The sequence below is a fragment of the Malaya genurostris genome, chromosome 2 (genome assembly GCF_030247185.1).
Source record: "Malaya genurostris strain Urasoe2022 chromosome 2, Malgen_1.1, whole genome shotgun sequence".
NCBI lineage: Eukaryota > Metazoa > Arthropoda > Insecta > Diptera > Culicidae > Malaya > Malaya genurostris.
In genome coordinates this window covers 192,807,973-192,826,895 of record NC_080571.1, presented here as the reverse complement: position 1 = coordinate 192,826,895, position 18,923 = coordinate 192,807,973, and the positions used below count along the sequence as shown (strand labels likewise).

Here is an 18,923-nt window from a genome sequence, read left to right as displayed (position 1 = left end):
GACAGCGCCATTGGAGGCGGAATCTCGATAATCACCCGTTCTTCGAGGACTAGTCAATCTGATGACTTTTCAGATAGTTACTTGTAGAGTTGAATTAGTACTGTAGACTAGATGTACATATATATGTTAGTTCGCCATAGTACATATCGAGTAGTTTTCTACCTTACTTTTTTATAATGAAAGTTTATCAAACACTTAGTAACTTAGTAACCTACGATCTGCATTGGTTAAGGTAATGTATTGTTTTCTTAACTATTCGCACGGAAACCGTTCTAAGCATGATTTGAAAATACGTATTAAACTGCTGAAAGAAATTTGAAATATTAGTAAATACCAAACATTTGGCGCAGTCATTATTTATGATAAACAATTCAAGCAGTCAATACCTGCGCGAACTTCGAGCGTTCAAATGGTTGTTGATGACATCAGCACGAATATTACTCATTAGGAAACTCTCCTTTAGTTTCAAAGGCTAGTAGGCCGTCATTTCGATTTTAAGTTCATGTTTTAAAAACCAATTCAAACAATTTTGAATAACTGAGCTGAATATCAACAACCGCGTTATTCAGGTTACTTCCTTAAAACTTCCCTAAAACTTAAACGGAATTCTTCAGGAGGATTATGATTATGGTTTTATCGAATAATCAAAGCATTTTTACGTATCCTTCTCTTAATTTGATTACTATTTCTTTAATCGGTGTGAAGATTGACAATTATTCTCATTTGATTTATTCAATACTTTCAAGCGATTTTTGGTTAACATACGATAGGTCAGTGAGGTGAGCTATTGGACATTCGAAGTATTGGCTTAAAACAAGTGGAATTCGTTGCAGCGACAGAAAGGTACAACTTCCAAATGACAACAGAAAAAATAAAAATTTAGTTGTATTCCCGATGTTACAGTAGAGAGGGCTACGATTAGAAAACGATGCTTCGTGGCCTATCACACAAGATAGTCCTTTGTGACTTCCGATAGCCTAAAGTGTCCGATAATCTCTGCCATCCCATTTATACTAGTAACCGTATAATTTTCCTGTTAAAAACGCTTCAAAGTCTATCTTGGCATAGGCATCATTTGTTCTATCACCATGTACTTCGCAATCAAACTTCTTGCATCGTGCGACTTGAAGTCGACTCGTTACTTCACTCGATACACGGTTGTAGAAAATAGTCGATTTGGTTGAGGGAATTGCAGGTGATTGATTGCATGGTGAAAACAAATTTAAAATTAGTAAGTAAGTAGTGGATCACGTTCCAACATTGCACTATTGGAACATTCTGTAAACAGTTGAATCAGTACGAAAGAAGTAGTTTTTCGATTATAAATATTGTAATCTTAGGTTCATTCACCTCTCCAGCCCGAAGTAGAATGTACTACATATTCGAATCTGTTTTTATTTTCATCAATACTGTAATTTATTCTGCAGATATTGTTATTGTTATGTTTACTACAAATATCAGACTTTACTACATTTCATTTATACGACCCAATGGGCCAATAAATTGTATAAATAAATTGAAACACGCATTCATTACTGAAACTTAAGCTTCCTACGATTCATTTATACGGTCAAACGTTTCGTATAAAAAGGCTTGATATCAATTAGTATAAGGGAAAAAGTTTAGTTAATTTACAATCAGTTGACGAATTAATCAAAACAAAAGATGAAATGTCTCATTTTACTAGTCAAGAAAACTACAAATCAAATCATAAACTTATTCTAGATAGCTGAACGATTTGCATGATTTTGTCTCTAAAATATTTATGTCTAAATGAGTAATGCTCTTACTGAATGTCAAATCATTCTTCAGGTGTTGTGATCAACATACGAAATGTTTAGCTCTATTAGGTGGATAATAAATTGATAGATAATGAATAATTGTACATAATAAGCATATCAAGAAAATCTAAAACAATCTAGAATAGAAATCAATTTTTCCAAGGTGGGACATAAAACAAAAAATAACATACGTTAACTTTTTCCGATTGTTTCGCGAAAATCGGAAAATACAAACCATAACATCCATAAATCTCAGCTTGAAGGTAACAATTCGACCTCACCTAGACGTTTAGATGGCACCCGTAATTGTGTGGTAAAATTTCTTTTATTCGCGGCTTAGCTGTAGTTTTTTTCTTGCTACATATTGCGAAAACTTTTTCTCGTTTCAAAACGGCAACCGAGCTCAACGACGCGGTGAATTTCATCTAACGTACAACTTTTCATAACACGTTTTCTCCCATACACCACCCACCTCTGAAACACCGTCAGACCAACCCAAAGTTTTCATTTTCTCGCTGATTGAGCCCATCATGCAGAGTAAAAGTTACATGGATATGATGAACCATCACTCAAAAACGCGAAAAACAAAGATTTTCGTCTCGGGAGATTTTTCCTCAGGTGCAGAATATAGCACATCAATGTATTGCCATCAAAGCTATGAATTAGTTAGTTAGTTTATTACGACCTCTTAAACGCAAAGCGTTTCTTCAAGAGAGTAATGAATTACCTTGATTTTTATGGAAGACAATGTTTTTTTTTGCATTTTTTTTCATTTCATTCGAATAAAACAAAATAATGAGACAAACATCAACAGATTTTATGAACAATATCGCAGTTCGACCTAACACATTATCAATCAATTTCTTAATGAAATGAGTTACTCATTAACGTTTATTTAGCCGGTAGGCATTTGCTTTTCTCATATAAAAAGTCCATGCAATCACTGTGCAAACAGACTTTACAACCGAGGCCCAGAGGGCCGAGTGTAATATTCCGTTCGTCGAGATCACAAAATGTATGGGTGTGTATGTCTATGTGTATGTGACAAATAACGTAACTCAATTTTCTCAGCGATGGCTGAACCGATTTTCACAAACTTAGATTCAAATGAAAGGTTTTATGGTCCCTATTGCTATTGTATTTTGTCCCGATCCGACTTCCGGTTCCGGAATTACAGGGTGATATGCACCAAAACATGGAACCGATTTTCACAAACTTAGATTTAAAAGAAAGGTCTTATGGTCCCATAGCTATCGATTTTCTTCTTTATCTCACTTCCGGTTCCGGAATTACAAGGTAATATGTACAAATCTATGAGAAAATGCGCATTAAATATACTCGAAAATTTCTAAACCGATTTTCACAAATAAAATGCAATTAAAAAGATTTGAAATTGAAAAAAAAATCCCAGTCCGAATCCGACTACCGGTTCCGATATTACAGCACGATAAGTGAAAAAATTCATTTTCATGAATATTTTTTATCAAGTAATGGCAAATCGAGGTGAAAATTTGTAATTCATTTAGCTGGCAGATCTTGTTAATTGGTAAATATTGGTACTTCCGAAAGCACCGACAATAGTAAAGTAAATATCCAAAAACGGAATTCACTTCTATTTCTCAGCAACGGTTAAACCGATTTGCACAAATTTTGGTTCAAATTAAAGCTCTCATTGTCTTAAAATATACTGTGAAATTTCATCGAGATCCGACTTCCGGTTCCGAAATTATATAGCGATGAGTGCCAAAACTTCCAAACCGTCCTACCAAAAATATGACGCAAAACCTGGTACGGAAGAAGAAAACGTCACCGCCTTTGCAAATGAATCAGGATTGACGCATTTAAATCAAAAATTTACAGGAGAAAATTTGTATATGAAGAAGATAAAAAATTACAGGGCAACGAAATTAAAAAGTCATTAAACAGAATCTGAATATGACACCTACTTTTTTGTTTAGAGGTAGCGTTTATTGTAATGTAAGGGACAAACTTTCTATCTAACATTATCACTAAAGCCACCATCTTTTCATCCTATCAGAAGAAAAGTTTAAAAACACAAACAATCAAGCTAAAATAATTGCAAGAAAAGTTAATATAGATAACCCTTCATTAGCAGATGGAATCATTTGTAGTGTTCATCATCCTTGATATTCTCTTTTATAATATTTGTACCCACTTGTTAGTATTATCACAGAATCAAGATAACGATTCTATTCTATAATAGTGCCTTTCTTATATAGGAAGGTTATTCAATGACTTGAAAGTTTGACTAGTAAAAATTGGCCAAGAGGACCAAGTGTCCATTCGACACAGTTCATCGAGCTGAGCAATATCTGTATGTATTCATGTGTCACTCTTGACACGGCTTGACCAATTTTCACAAACTTAGGCTCAAATAAAAGGTCTTATAGTCCCATAGGTTGCTAATTAATTTCATCCAAATCCGACTTTCCGTTCCGGAATTACAGAGTAAAGTGTGTTTAAAATTACACACCGTCATTCAGAGCGACGATGCGAAAGAGAGTAGAATTTCTCAAGATTTGGCTAAAAACTGTTTTAATTTGTAGGCTATATTGGTTACTTACTTAACGAGCCGACTTCGGTTATACACTCGTATATCTTTTTACGAAAAACAGTACATTTTGCATAAAATAAAAAAATCGATCTTGAAAAAAACAATATATTTTGCAGTACGGCTTTTATCTAACAATAAATAATAAATGACAAAAATAAATAATTATCAGATGACTTATTTTCATGATCTCAATAGTTTTTCTTTTCATTTCTATTTTTAAGATAATTTTTAGTTCAATTTAAACTTTAAAATGCACGAATTTATGTTTTGTCACCGTTCTTTCTGACGTTTTATGTTGCGACAAATCGAAATTCGATGCGTTAAAGATTTAAAATTCAGTATTAATTTGTTGATATGAAAAATACGGGAGCTGGTCATTTCGCCGAAAGTCGTTTCACCGAAAAGGTCATTTCACCGAAGGGGTAATTTCGAATACATCACATTTTTATTTTGTTATTATATCTCCGGGATAATAGATGTGGCGCAGCCACATAACCGAAGCCGAGATGCCACTTGCGTTGGCCGCCGACCGCCAACGCCAGCCTTGGCCTCTCACATCGAACCTGTCACCACCTGGTTTGCTCGGTCTACTAAAAGCTAGGTTTCTTTGCTCTAGTTAGGTCCGAACAAGTTGTAGTTAGCTCAGACAGCTCACTAACACACAAACATTTGCCTGGTAGATAAAGAAAATGCTTTGATGCTTAGTAGCTAATAAAATGATCAACTTTACTTCATAACTCCGTTCTAAGGATCATGAATCAATCTTTAGTAGTCTTTCTGGATTGAACGCAGGCAAATAATTTATTCGTTATTTAAAATATGAGATATTTCAGATTTCTATTCGTAGGCAACAAAACGGGCGTTAACTCTATCATATTTTATTCGTCTTTATTTTAAATCAATTCCAATTAAAATATTAATACAATTGAAGGATTCGACGATATGGCTTTCGGCGAAATAGTGTTCGGCGGAATATCATTCGACGAAATGTTATCCGGCAAAATGGCCCATTCGACGAAAGTATTTGAATCAATAATACAGTAGGGGAGACCGGGGCTAGTTGGCCGAGTTTTCGTTTCAGAATAGCCGTACTCATTCTGGTTAGACTTTTTTATAAACGGTTTACGCTGTCTTAAAGATATATCTTTTGAGCACATTTTTGAAAAACCTAAATTTACTCAAAAGTGCCGAAAAAAGAATAAACGGGTTCCTGAACAAACGACGACACAAAAACACCTGAAATCACATGAGAGGCCTAATACTCCACCAAAATCACAATAGATGTCGCCTTTGCGCATAATAGTCTTTTCATAAAAGCCACTCGCCAACCTGCCCCGGTCACCCCTACAGCTACAATACTGTAAAATACAGTACGGATATGAACTTTAGTTATACTGTTTCCCAGTTCCCGGTCCCAAAAATAGTCATTTAGTACGACGATGCAAAATAAGGAAAAATTCTTATTAATTTGACATAACTGTTTGAAAATTGAAGAGGTTATGTTAGTTTATACTCAAACTAAGTTTCTAATTTTATTCGCGGGTCTTAAAGAGAAGGTCGTATCTTAATAGGACAATGATTCGAAGCATACTGCAAAGAAGACCAGGTAGGTCTCGACAAAACTAATGTTACCATAAAAATTAAATTTCGAATTCGTAGATCATGCCTAGTAAGAGCGAGATTCACATGTCTTGATGGCCAAAGGATGACACATTGATTATTGAAATACTTTCTTTTTACTCAAATAATTTTTTCTCGAGATAAGTTTAAATGAGCACTTTTATATCACAGTGTCATTTTCTATACAAATAGACTTTTCATTACTTTTTAGAACTTTTTCCAGGCAAGCTAATTAGTTAATCTTTTGAAGAACACAAAAATAGATATATAAGATGGCTACAGTGTGATTACTTTCGTTTGAATCAAATAAATGAGAGAATTTCAAAGAATGATAAGGTGAACACTTTATTTTGTCTTTCAATGTAGAGCCTTGGTAATACATTCCTTCTCAGGAATTTGACCTCCTGTTTCAACAGTCTTCGCAGTATAGCGTACAGAACCGTTGCAAGACTGGTGCTACGATCCTATTGACACTATGAATCCTTTCAAATCGAGGCTCGAACGTAGCCTTTTATTGTAACTAATTTCATTATTTACGTATCGTCTTCGTCTAATAGGTACATTAGCCGTTTATGCTGAGCTGCGAGGACGATTTGAATTGCAGCATATATCATTACGCAGACTCAAAGTTCAACTAAACTCTGAGTGATACTTATTACAATTCGAAATGAAAAACAAGATGATATGTACAACGAAAGGTTATCGAATTAACTGATTTTACGTCATTACACTTGCACCAAAATGACATTCGCATCTCTTTTCGATGATGGACAAGTATGTAATCTGTTCAAGCAACGACAAGTTTGGGCTAAAAATAGGCAAGAATACATTTGGAGGCATCAATTTTTTTTGTGTTATTGATTATGATGATATTAATATCGATGAAAAGGCATTGGTAAATCCTCTACTATGAATCAAAATGCTAAGTTGATCGTACAGAACTGCAGCCAATATCTAAATCATATATCAATAATTGGAACAAAAAAAATTGAAAATCATTCCTATCAAATCCTGTTCTAATATTACTAAGGCCATTTAAATAGTTGTAGACATTTTACATTTTACTCCTAATAAACTGCAATATTTGCATTCAATATTGGAGATGTACAGAATTGAATCGAGAAGATTGAATATTTTATGTTCAATCTGAGTCGATGAGCTTGGGAAGTGTTTGTATGAGTATGGCCGATTCCGTATTAGCTATCATAAGAGTTGCAGCCAGTGATGGTGATTGCCGAAAATTTGACAGAAGCTGCTATATTGCTATCTATATTGTATACAACATTTTCAATCCGGTAGAAGATGCTACAAGAACTCGAGTCTCTCAATGCATGAACCGCGAGATAATTTTTCTACATTTCTTCGCTCCATTTCATACTCTGAGTATTTCACGGCCCTTAAAAAAATTACAGTCTGATAATGATCGTTGCTGTGTGGAATTTCCAAAGAGAGAATCGCAAGTTGACAATTATCGCAGAAAATCGAATCGTTGATTCAACTTGTTGATTCTCATACTAGGTTGCAATATTTCAAAACCCTTGTGTGGAGCATTCACAGACATTTTCATAGACACAACTTATGCAAAGGTTATATGCACATAGTTAGAATAAGCGGCAATAGTAAAATGATTCTACCGCAATTATCAATTGCCTGTATAGAATCGGATCACGAAACGAGAATAAACGACCATTTGTTGCTTCAGAGAGGATCCCCACAGCAGCGTGCTAACCATTGATTCTCAGAAATGTCATCGAGAGAAATTCGCTCTCGCACTGGTGTCTATTCTATGTTAAATGAGCCATGCCGGGTTTTTGTTGTTGCGATGATATCCGTCTCTCTTTGATCGCACTGATTCAATCGTGTGAAGAGTTGCAGGTGAGCGTTCTTTGATACGATAAAAGCCAACCTTGGTTGTAGCATAGAAAAAATTATTGTAAGCATTCTGCCCTAAAGATAGAAAAATAAACCTTTGAAATGTTGACCAGTTACGCAATCTAATGTAACACTACCAAGTTTGTTGAGCCAAGTCCAAGGGGTTTTATTGAGCATACATCTCCACAAATACGAAATTAATCAAAATTTAAAAAATCAATCCAAAACTTATGCATAAAACAAAAAATATCATCACATTGAGGACAAAATCCCATAGTTGTAGTAATGATTATAGGTTCTTTGCATCTATCAGGCGGCTAGAAACTTCTATAAGATCTCCGTGTTTAAAAACTCTTCCTATCAGAATAATTTAGTAGACATGCAGTAATCAATTAATTCAATGGAAAAGTTCGATTGCTATGGTTATTAAAATTAGGTAAACAGTTTAGACGACAAAGAACACAAATTAAGAAAACCAGAAAACTAAGTACACAATTAAAATACATACCAGACAAGCTTATAATAAGCAATAGCAAAATACAAATTTGAATCATAAATAGCAGAATTTAATAAAATTGTTATGCATGCTAGTAATAGAGCAGAGATATTTTATGAACTAACTATTTAGTTTCGTTTAGCTGCATTTGTTGAAATTTATTGGTATTTTCCACATCTTTTCATTAGCAATTGATACATATATAAATATTAAGGAGTTCTTTTTCTACTGCTTTATTATAACAGAGCTCTTTCAAATGCTATCAAAACTGTATTTCGCTTTGATATTTGTTGAATTTTATTTTAATTTTACTAATAACTAGACTAAGCTTATATCAGAAATTGCTTTCTGCATATATTTTTTTTTATTCAACAATAAATTTAATAAGACACACTGCCTTAGCTCTAAAATGCCGAAGGAATGTTATTATCTTATTATCACTTACTAATCTCAATATGCCATCAATTCGAAACAAATGTTATCGAGCAAAAATGTAGTTCAAAAATATTGGAAAACAACGATTCGATTACCGACTTTTGTGAAAATTGTACAAAGCATACTTACCTTAGTCACAAATAAATGTATTCCTATTTTTATTAACATTGTGTTTTGATAAACGTGTAAAATATTCCAAGGAAACATAGTTTTGTAGAGTACAAGCCAATTTGTTTTATTGCTAACCAGGTGAGTGAATGTCTAATTCTAAACACAAAAGGTACATTAAACAGTTGCTTCAACGATTTGGGTGCTGCCTACAGAATTTATGCATATTTTTATTCGCTTTGTTATCTTTCGAATTTTACACAGTTCCAAAATCCACATACTATAATTTGATATGATTTTCATTAAAATAGTACCTATTGAAGAATCCAGTTAACGTGGACACCACGAACTAGCGTGATGGTAATTCTTTTGACATATCTCTTGTGTTAAGAATTTTTTTTGGATAATTTTATCAATTTACTTGATTTTAAACGAATGCAGGAGGTAAAACCATACAAATATGGGTAAAAAATTTCACGGTTATTCACGTGTTTCATCAAACGTATGATTAAAAAATGTATCTCGGATGAAATTTGAACTTATCAGTTCACATACAGATTTGATTTATTTGATAAAACATGACCAAATAGACGAATAAAATAACTTATGATCATAATTTTTCAATAATTCTCTAAATCCACCCTTTAAAACTAAGAATTTCCCAGAAATGAAAACTGCACCCATTCTCACTTCTTCGAATTTGATATTTCATCTTCCAATTCAACATAAATATTGATCAAACATATCAATCTTCAAGCAAAATCTGAAAATTGTCAACATTACTTAGTTTAGTCGTCACCTGAGCAGTGCAACGATCGCTGAAGAGTTGGCTGGATTTATAAAAAAATACTCGATTTTTTCTGTATTCTAAACAAGTAGCAGACATGCTCGAGTTGTAACCGTCGCCAAAATCTCCAGAATTAAGTTTTTGAAAAACTGGTAGCTTTTGCGCCACTCTCGCGAAGCGAGAGGCTACCAGTCGCGTTATTGCCCGACTATTTTTGAGATTTACTCAGGGAGTCTTTTGGCGGTTACTCCTATCGCAAAACGAACTAAAATCGCCAATCCCGACAATATACAAAATGGTTGCACTCCGTCGATTTAAAGCGAACGCCGAATAAACGAACAGTTTTCTGAGGTGGAATAAGCGTAACGAAAAGAGTGAAATTTCTCTAAAAGGTTACTTAAACGGAAAAGGAATTAAAAAACGGAAATTCAATAATAGTCGCTGTATTCCACTTGCATTTCGTTCGTATTGGACAATAGTTTGTAAGGTTTTGATAATTCAACTTATACGGTCTGTTAACATGGCCATGAAAACGATTTACCTGCGCAGGTTTTGGAGAACTGATGCTGTAGATAGAGCCGATTTCCACGCCAGCAAGATGGCCGCCTATGATGTTCCAACACAAATGAAATGGCGCCAAACTGTTGCGTTGTAGGAGACGACGAACGCCGGCGTGTGCGCTTGGCCGATTCTATAGGTGCGGAGGGTGGTACGGCTGGGTTTTTGCTGAAGTCAACAAGAGCTATGCCCTCAGCACAAGCCAACGTGCCCTAGGCGTCCTCCGCGTACTAAGATTCCGCAACAGGCCGCCGTAGGACGGAATGAAACTTGTGCCTCGAAACACAAACGGCGTCTCAGCGCCGACTCTCGGACTCACGGATGGCTCCCTTGAGTCACCACGCGTCTTCGACAAAGTACCACTCACCTCCGTTTAACTACCCCTAAGGGCGGGCCCCTGTGCACACACGCTCCCTCCAGCTGTCGAGCCGGAAAACGTAAACCCGTACAAAAGCGCCCGTTGATCGAGCGCTGCTGTCCAAAACGAACGCAATTAGAACTCATTTAATTCAAATAATCTCTATATAAATTTTACCTTTGTACAATAATTTCAAAAACGCACGAACAGAATCGTGCCCGAGGTTTTTATTTTACCCTCGTTCGAATCTATGAAAATCAAAATGAAAATAATTTAAAACCTTTTCCTCTAACTACACTCGCTATTAATCCTCACCTCTAAGAGAATAAAAAACGCGCACTACTTTTTAAACTTAAGTTTTCGCACAACTGTTCACCAGCAATTTCACTTGTCGAATGACCGAGTGCGATACCACTTACGACCAATTTGCCTCGGATCTATTATTCAAATTTTGGCGGTTGTTTATTTTAAACATGGCAGCGCCCATAACTTGCGCGCAATAACTTAAACGGCATGGCGGTTATATATTTATCATGACATTAATTAGTCGATTTTTCCTATCAACCTTTCGTCGCCAAATTATAGCTAATTTTATTGAATTATAGCAAACTGAACCGAATTATATCATACTTAGTCGAGACACTTTCAAATTAAAATTATAGCTTGAATCTTTACGCGAGACATACGCAAAGCGTAGTTCGTTACAGAGTGAATTTGAAAAAATGTGTTTAGTGCTGTATTGTTGTGATTGATATAATTTAGTTCAACAAACAGCACTAACTGAAGGTTGTGACATATCAAAAACATTGAGTTCGATAATGGAACATGGAAAATTAGCAAAAAGTACAAAGGTGATTATTGTGCGATGATGATTTGCAAACATAATAACAAATCGCCAAACTATTAAACGTTGGTAGTTAGTCAAAGGTTTTAAAAGATAGGAATTTGCTTGACTTTTCGATTCCCAACCCCCGCACGAAGGGTCACAGTTTTTCTTTTTGCCTGAAGAGGCGAATGACCTTAAGAGTAGAACTATATTTGAAACAAAAAAAAAGTACTTAGAAAAAATAACATACAACAGCAACCATGTTTATTTTTTTATTTCAAACATCGCTTAATCATGCGTAGTAGCTTATGCAAAAATATCGATATCTCCGTTAAAAGTGAAGTTAATTGTTCTTGTAAAGTTAGGTCAAATGTGATTCAACCATCTTTAAGATCTTCGTCTTGTTCTGTACACACATATAAACACACATATACAAACAAATATTTGCTCAGTTCCTCGAGCTAAATCGATTGGTATATGACACTCGACCGCAGAAAATTTATCCAAAGTTTGAATAAATTCTGAATTTGTTTTTTTTAAATGTAAAACAAATCAAACAACGACCTCCTGTACTTGGAATATTTAAAGAAATGCCGGTGGCCCGTCAGCGCCATTAACGTTTCCTCTTTGCTTTTCTTTAAAGACATACAATTCGACTCCATTCGAAGATACGAAATTGTGTTTGTATGTGTGTGTTACAGTTTATTTGTCCGCTCCACAACCTTAAGCTCATTTAAAAGCTACTACTGAGTTATTGATCATATGATAATTATTTAGACTGCTATACCCTACTTGACGAGATATATTTGTAGTAATTATGCCCTGAAGATGAAGAAATGAACCTTTGAAACGTTGCCCTGCCACGTAAATATTTTGTAAAAACTTAAAATGTCCAAACAACCACCATTTCATTTTTTAGGATTGATTATTTTTCGTCATACAATATCAATATGGAAATATATTCGATGATCTGAATTCTTTTATAGAAACCTATCCATCTGGTAATTATAAACATGTTTAGAGTTTTTACCAAATTTAAGTGCTATATTAAATGGTTTCACTGGTGCGATTTTCACTGTAAAAAACTATTTCGTCCGTGATATCGTTAATAAATTTTTAATCGTTTGAAATCAAGGAGGGACTGAAAAAGAATATAACTTGGGCACAACGTTCATCGGTAGCAGTCGGCTCTCTTAAATAAGCGGAAATCTGACTCTGACCCAACAATTTGGATATTTTAGTGAACACAGCATGATACAACAAGATCAATTAACATAAACAAAAAAAACATACTAGTGGAGAATGCTTTGTCCTGTATTGTTTCTCCATTTGCACACATATTTTTTTTATCTCCTTCCAGTTACCCCCAATACCACAGTTATATATTACACTGTACAATAAACGATTTTATTTCTTATTTCTTTGCAGACCTTCGAGATGAGCGAATATGAAAACTTAGTCAATTCCCAGCCACGTGATAGTTACTAGTTCTAGTAAGAGAAAATAACTTTTTATAAAAGAAAATTAACGCGATGATATGTACATTGGCGATGACGTTAATTCACCCAACGATTGAAACAAAACTTTCAGTGTAAATTAAAATTAATTCATCAGATTGTTGTACATCATTCTCGTCCTGTTTTTTCTATGAAATGTTGAAGTTTTGTACAAACGTGTTTTAGCGTACATATTTGAAAATGGTCGAGATACGAAAATCGTAAATAAATAATGCATTCGATTCTAAAAATCTTTAGACGATCTTTTGTAAATAGTGGTTTTAACAGAAAACACACTTGAGGCTTGATGGCAAGTGAAAACAAATAATTTTAGCAGTTTTGTTCTTTAATAATGAAACGTTTGTAGTGTAGCATCGAGCTCGTTTTGTACTTGTAAGCAATGGAGAATGAAAGCTACAAAAATATACTACTGGCTTGTGAAGATTTATAGAAGAAATTTAGAAATAGTTCAAACTAGCTAGAATGATATTTAGACATAATATTAATAACAAATGGTTAGATAACTATTACCAAGGAATTTATCAAATTAAATCGATAGACAATGTATATAAGATAGATAATAAAAGTAACAAATGGAAACGATTCAAAACAATCAGCAAGTGTAAAAGCGAATTCCATTAGACCCGTTCGTAAGTTGGCTTTGCCAGTAGTTTTATCTGTCGGTTTTGATCATAAACACCGGCCATTTATGCTCCCGCTCAAGCGTATCTCGCTCTCCGTCGTCGGTAAACAGCAAACGTAGGAACATTAGCGATTAGATCTGTTTAGAAAGTGCCAGCTAAATCTAAAAAGCCAAAAAGGTACTGGGAATGAATTGCCATGGCTGGGATTATCTATGGTTATAACGCTTTATAACAACTACCGTAATTAGTCCATGCAATCTAATTTGAATTTTATCCGCAGTCGATGTTAAAACAACGGTCAGTGAAATGCTGGCTTTGCATAGAAGAGGTTATCGCATAATTAAATGAGACCTTACGGTTGTTCTACATCGTTTAAAAAATTCATTATCCAGGAAGGGTTGCAACACAATGAACATGATTGGATTCGCTCAATTTCAGCAGCTTGATATGAAATGGAAAAGATCAAGCGAGGTCTATTTCATTTTAAGCTAGAAGGTCAATGTCGTTTCGAAAATGTAATTCATCAATGGTTAACTACGTTCCCGAAACGAACTCCTCGACATTAGTACAAAAGAAAAACTTGTTTACTAAATCATTTATATCTGAGTCAATAAACTCCAAAAATGCAGAACACGAGCAACTGAAAAATTTTCCTATAACATTATTCTATATACCACACTATGAAATGAAAATCTGTAAACAATATATCATGAAATGATGTACAAACATCTTGAGATAAAAGAGGTCATGCAATTTACATAAATCAGTTGGTACAGTGCCCAATCATTAAAAATTAAGTTATAATTTGATGCCATTGAATCTGACGTGTTTCAGAAAAGGTATCAAAAGTAGTTCAATTGACAGCACGGCTTCTCGGTTGGAAGAAAGTCTTATTTTCTTCTAATTCGTCTTTTGGTTTTGTTTTTTATTTCAATAAAAATCAAACTAAGGTTATGACGACTATTTGAAATAAAGTGAAGATCAGACGATGCAAATTTATCAAACACATCGGGCTAAATGGCCCGATGTGTTCAATTGTCACATATTTCAATTTTTCCATTCAACCATATTACGCCTTGCAGTTTCATGCAGTTTTTGGACTTAAAGCGTTTTGATTTTAGAACAAGTGTTATTGTATTATATTCAACAAAAAATGGTATGACGATTAGATAATTAAAAACAATGCTTCAATCCAGTGTAAATGACGATGACTTTTGGTTTACTGATGTTGCTTAGAAATCTAGTATGTATGTGTATCAAACGTTCAGAACGAAATCAGATCACTATTTAACTCATCGATTCGTTTTAAGTCATATGTTCGGTTACTCTATTATGCCTGGAAATGTAGCGCAAATTGAAGGATTATACGAATTCACGATCTCTGGGAATACTTTGAAATGGGATATTTATTGCGTATAAAAATTTGCATTGTCTTTGGTAACCAATAACCCGACTGAAAACAATTTTTATCTTACATATTCGTTACGTTAAGTAATTATTCAAAACGATCGAAAAGAAATGTTCCATGTTATGGACATGCTGCGGGGAAATTTCGAACGATTATAACGGCGCACCGAATCATAATACTTGTGTCATAATTAAAATACTTCTACAAAAAAATTGACGAGAACGCATAATAAAGTTCGATGGTGTTTCATCCAGAAACCAGAAGAGATATCAAGAAAACTCCACTTTGCCCCTCTTTCCCCTACATGAGAAACATATATAAAATATCCTGACTTACCAACACATCTCGAACCGGAACATCAGGTGGACTACCTCAGGTAGCTTAAGGAGTCCTTTAACACATACCGCGTCACGATACACTACATGCTCTATGACCCGATAACCGTCGCCATAGGTGCATAGACCGATCTCCGCGATCCCAATACGTCGGAGATGCGCGCTGAAAGTCGTCCAGTTTGTCTTTTCTCCACGAAATTGGCCAACTTTCGAAAGTTTGAAAAATTCATTGAATCAGATTAGTCTGCTAGATATATCACCTTATCTAAGGAGTCCGTCTCTCATTTCCCGATATAGAATAATGCGACTAAGGAAATAAGATAAGACCTTTCAGATAAAGCTGTCAAAAGTGGGGATGCTTCCCTGTCTTTATTGGCCGAAGGGCCTGTATTGAACTTAAAATATCCGTGGCAATGTATATATTGACAGATGATATCTGAATGTTGTCTCAATTGGACGCTAAAGGGATGTTCAATTATTGATGTTATCTGTCTGTCCGATTAGGATTGACCGACGCATGGTAGTCTCTTGTTAGCTGAAGGTCGCAAAAAGAAACATTGACTATTAGACTTAGTCGCGAAAAGGGAAAAGATAAATATGTACAAGCAGTGCAATGATTATGATTCAAAAATATGTATATGTTACTTAACAAATGAAATAGCGACATGCTGTTTCTATACGTTTTGCGCAACATGGCGATCCAGTTATGTTTCGAACCATGAAAGGAATCTTAATTTTCAATTTATTAGGATTACGTATACGATGGAATCAGAACCGAATAGTACACAAACTGTCGTCAATCAGTAACAGCCAGAAGCCGAATCAATTTAAAATATTCTCTATGTACATCAAAGAGTCTATAGAGCAGCATTTTGTTCGCAGGAAATTAATTCACACTCAGTTTCGAAAATTGCACAGTATCAACGAAAAAGGAAACACAAGTTTGAGGCAACGGTGGCATGATTATTGTGTTGACGAAAACTATTATTATATTAAATTTCAGGCAACGCTGCAACACGTACTATTAGAAACAATTGCTGACTGACAAAAATTGTTCATGACAATGATTCGCGAACCCCCAGAGATCCACGGACTGCAGGTTGGGAATAGTTTTTTTTAGTTCATTTATGTCGGATTTCGCTGTTTCATGATATACAGCACAATAGTAATGCTAACCGGGAAAATTTCCGCAAATATTAAGCTTCTACTTAATTACATTAATTTCTCCTTGTTTGTTTTTATTTCTTTGATTGTAAGTGTTATCATTTGCGTTTGTACATTCCAAAATTATTTGAAACATTTGTTATGCTCCATGAAAATCGCCATGAAACATGCTAGGAGATTCTATTGATTAGACACTGCCAACCAGACAAAATTGTTGAAAACAGAAATGTGTATATACCTTTTATAAAACTTTTGCCATTTTCATCAATCGATGAAGCACGGCAACTTCTGTATATTCATCGAATAATCAAAACTCTTATTTGATACAGTCTAATACTTGTTTGTAAAAATCTCTAGATGGCAACACCATTTTAATAACAAAATGTTTACAATATTCAAACTTTGAGTTAACTCAGAAAGTTGTATCATGAATGTCAAAATCTTCTTAATCTGCAGAAAATGTTTACATTGGATATTTAGTCCCAGCCAAGGTGAAAAATATTTTAGATAATGGAAAATATTCATAGTTTTGGCAAGTACACATAAATTTGCACGAGTACGAATGTGTAATAATTGAACACAGAGTATGTTAAGTTTTATAAATTTCAATAGTTTACCAGATTAGATACTGAAATTATCATGAATTATGCATTAGTTTTATTTAAACCCGTAAGGAATATCGAAGCTAGACTACTATGTTATTTATATTCAAATGACGCAGAAGCTAAATATTGAACGATTGTTGAGAACTAATACAATAAGGATTTTTAATTTGTTGTGTAAATGAAATATCAGTTTTTCAATTTTGTAGGAAAATAAATATATTTGGAAAAACGACTCATTTACTTATTACTAATGTGCAATATTTATTTGCATCTGTTCAGAATCTACATAAAAAGGGTTTCCGCTCTGTTGGAAAATTCGTAACATTGTACTAGGACTTTTGTACCAATAGCCATCTCATTATTAGAGTCGCCATAATATTTTGCAATTACTCGTCTACCAATCAACGAATTGTGATAAAATCTTCGTTCCGGTACTTAGCAATGCTCCTCTTTTGATCTCACCCTTAAGGTCAATTTATCGAACAGAGACAGCAGATTTCATACTAATGGTTTTCGCATATGAGATGACTACTGAAGCCATTACCCTATACACATTTGTGAACACACTTTTTGAAGAGCCTATACAAACTTACGCAATGAACAGAGACTTTGTCGAAATGATCGCTTTATGCTACAAAGAAGAACAATTATATTATCTTACAGGTAGTTTCAACAACAGTGAACCGCGTTCTACAGTTCCACCCCATTTTTTTTCATTTGGTTGAGTTTTTTGTCTGATTAAAATCTATATTCCCAAAGAAGATCAAATGCTTCCTACCAAAATCAGTCTATTTGATTTACAAAATAGAAATGGCGACACGAAACGATTCAATATGTTTCGTTCAAATTATTCATTCAAATTCATATTTTTAACTAAACATCCATGCGCTTCTCGGAAGAAGTTTCATTGCGGTAAATCAAACGAAATGGTTTTATATTACGATTTAAGATATGAATTGTGGCAAAGGAATCAAATCGTTTCGTTCGATCAGGTCTACTCTTCGGAAATGGATTGCGTTTCGTGCGGTCATTCAAATCGACTTGGAAAGGTGTTTATTTAAAAAAAAACTGCAAGGATCAGCCCCATGGGGTTGCTCGAGCCATTTATGTGGAACAACGCAACCAACATTTCTAATGATCGACGTTTTCAGTTAATCGTCACAATTTTGAATCCGCAAATGCACGAGAGTCTCCTTAGATTGATCTTTATTAGGAACCAACACCGAACACGCGAACCCAGAATATAGAGTCTATTTGTAGTGATTTGTATTTGTTTTATAACCGATGAAATTATATCAACAGCCCAAATGTATGCAATTATATGTTTGTACATGCTTGCGATACGGATATCGATATTTAAGCTTCTCTTCGCCAAGCTTGTGTTGTATGCAAGCAGTTATTTTTATAGCGTTTCTCTACCATTACTACCATTCTGCGATTTCGGTTGAAACGATAAACTTTTTCTCATTATCAATCGAGTTCATCTTATATAAAATAGAAATTAATCTTAAGCACTCAAAATTTACCCTGGGGTTGTCAAATTCTCAGGCGAAACGACATAACATGGAATTTCATCCGATCTTGCATGACACAAGATCAAAGCATACCAATTAAAGCTTCAAAAAATTTTTTACGGCACTTTTTGTCTTGCTGCCCAGTAAATCCGAACATCGGACGCATCGTGCACGAAAGCTTTTGATTGCGTTTCGAGCTTACATAGTGTATCGGTAGAACAAAAGAGTGAAGAAGATATACCAAAGCAGAGAGCGGATGTCTGATACTCAGGGGATGGGATATATCGGGGTTGGATTTCCAACCCCGAACATAGGGCCAGAGTTCGCAAAAGAATTTTTAA

General features: G+C 34.6%; 1 protein-coding gene across 1 annotated transcript in view; it reads left to right on the top strand.

Moving 5' to 3' along the window:
* LOC131432974 (gamma-aminobutyric acid type B receptor subunit 1) overlaps positions 1 to 17,284 on the top strand; it is a 247,899-nt gene extending 230,615 nt beyond the window's left edge. The window contains exon 16 of the mRNA XM_058599660.1: positions 12,845 to 17,284. Within this exon, the coding sequence (XP_058455643.1) occupies positions 12,845 to 12,867 (23 nt within the window). The 3' untranslated portion in view covers positions 12,868 to 17,284. The remainder of the gene's footprint in view (positions 1 to 12,844) is intronic.
* The last annotated feature ends 1,639 nt before the right edge of the window (positions 17,285 to 18,923 follow it).